This window comes from Melanostigma gelatinosum (assembly GCF_949748355.1).
Source record: "Melanostigma gelatinosum genome assembly, chromosome: 2".
Taxonomy (NCBI): domain Eukaryota; kingdom Metazoa; phylum Chordata; class Actinopteri; order Perciformes; family Zoarcidae; genus Melanostigma; species Melanostigma gelatinosum.
In genome coordinates, this window is record NC_136635.1 from 33274379 (window position 1) to 33276878 (window position 2500).

At 45.1% G+C, this 2500-nt stretch overlaps 1 protein-coding gene across 1 annotated transcript in view; it reads right to left on the reverse strand.

Annotated features, from left to right (window-relative positions):
• Positions 1-2500, reverse strand: part of slc9a5 (solute carrier family 9 member A5) — a gene marked incomplete at its 5' end in the record, with an annotated part of 27016 nt that overhangs the window by 5102 nt on the left and 19414 nt on the right. Inside the window, one exon of the mRNA XM_079292057.1 lies at positions 146-301. Within this exon, the coding sequence (XP_079148183.1) occupies positions 146-301 (156 nt within the window). The remainder of the gene's footprint in view (positions 1-145; positions 302-2500) is intronic.

Genomic DNA, 2500 nt, shown 5'->3' on the forward strand with positions numbered 1-2500 from the left:
AAGACTCTACAACATATTCCAGGACCCAAAGAATGAACCCTTGGAACTCCATAGAACCCATCAAATGTCTTTAAAGACTCCGATAACATCTTTACTTAAAGAATGAGGTCACTGTTGTGAGTATTAGTGTGTGTGTGTGTGTTACCCGTCTCCTGGGTTTGTACAGGTTCCCTGTGAGGAAGTGATGCGTCTCGGTTTCTTCCTCGACTTTGGCTCCGGGGACGTTATCGATCACCTGGAGGTCCAGACACACACCGCTGCCGTTCTCACGCCTAGAGCACAACAACAACAACAGGTCAACAACAAGTCAACACGTGCAAACACACAAACAACACGTTGACAACATGCAAACAACACGCAAAGAGCATGTAAACAACACATCAACATGTAAACAACACGCAAACAGCATGTCAACAACATGCAAACAACATAACAACACATCAACATGTAAACAACACACAAACAGCATGTCAACAACATGCAAACAACATGTCAACAACACATCAACATGTAAACAACATGCAAACATGTCAACAACATGTCAACAACATGCAAACAACATGTCAACAACATGTCAACATCATGTCAACAACATGTCAACATCATGTCAACAACATGTCAACATGTCAACAACATGCAAACAACATGTCAACAACATATCAACATGTAAACAACACGCAAACAACACGTCAACAACACACCAACAACATGTCAACAACATGCCAACAACACGTCAACAACACAACATGTCAACAACACACAAACAACATGTCAACAACAACACAACATGTCAACAAAATGTAAACAACACGCAAACACCAGGTCCCGTTCCTCGTAGTGGTTCACGAAGTCCATCAAATGTCATTCAGCAGCCTAAATGAAGGAGATGATTGAAGTCAGGCTGTCTCGGTTTCTCCGAGGCTGATCCTCTCAAACAGTCTCGTTAATGCGACCCAGACGATCAGGATCAGGATGATTGCGCGTGCCCGTCCTACTTCTAAAGGGGGAAGCGTGGATCACCCAAACCATGATGTTCTAACAGTCCAATGTGAAATAAAGTCACAGAAAGAGCCTCTTTGTTCTCCGCTGACGAGCAGGAGATGATCATGAACGCATGTGAGGAAGTCAAGACCGTAATCACAGCAAAATATAACAGCGGCACCGCTGAGAGGACCAGACAAGAAGCACGGCAACACATCAGACACGTTCAATGCGTCAGTGTTGGAAATGAAGCGGCTCATTTTAATGCCTCATCAGCCCAACCAATCACATGACATGTCTTTATGTGCTGCTGGCAGTAGACTTCATGATGCATCATCCAATGAGATCTACAGCGACAATAATGATCTCAACTCTTCAGAATAACAATAAAAACAAGCCCAACGAGGATCCAATGACACTCATTAACATGAGGACATATGTGCTGTATGCCTCATGCATCATGTACTGTATGTGTGTATGTACATGTGTGTGTAGATCACATGTAGAACTAGCAGTGTGAATGTGTGTGTGTGGGCGGATCAGTATGTGTGTGTGTGTTATTCATCATCAGACATTCAATCAACTGAAGCAGTGAAGATCAATAGTGTGTGATTCTCTGTGTTCTCATCATGATCCACCTTCATCATGTTCTACAGTAATGATGTGCTGCTGTACTAATAACACTCATATCATTATGAGTGCTTTAACCTCATGTATGCAACCAGCCATCAAGAGGACATGAGAGCAAGTACACACTAAGCACACACACATGACTCAGAATGCTGAGCCATGGTGACGTGATGAACACATCCGTAAGTTTATTAAGCGCCAAATCAACTGGACCAACAGCGCGGCATGCAGCGGCTTTCCCCATGTTCTCCGCATCGCCGACACTACAACAACGCAGCACTCGCACAACAGCTCAAGGCTGCATCCAGTCTGTGGGACAGGCAGTGTGGTGTTCAATGTCTGCTCCAGAAGCTCTGGAAAGAAATGATTCCTTGTGGGCAGAATGGACAGCGCTCGTACAGGAAGTCATCGTGATGTGATGACGGATCTTGGCGATGTGGAAGAAGTCTCTCCCTATAAAACGCTCATCTAACTAATATCCTCCTTCATCAGTGGATCTCTGAGGAAGGAGCTGCACATTAATGCAACAGAGGCTTCTTAGTTTGCTCCGCTGCTTTTAAGGATCACGTGTGTCTCACTTTACATGCATTTCATCAACTCCCGTATAACCCCCAGTATATGCGCAAGCGCATCAGACTACCGTATGTGACGGGAGCGGCCATGTTTTCCGGGGGAGTGGCAGCTTATCCAGCTACCTTCAGTTAGCCTGCGCTGGAGCAGGTTCAAGCTTATGGATGTGTTGCCATGGTGATTTTGCCGAACTTGCTTCGTGGAACCGAAAAGCCTGACTTATGTAATCTTATCCTGAAAATTATCCGGCTAACTCAGTTAGCCACGTACGAGGAACGGGGCCCTGGACTCATCTTCACCATCATCCTCCTCATCCTCA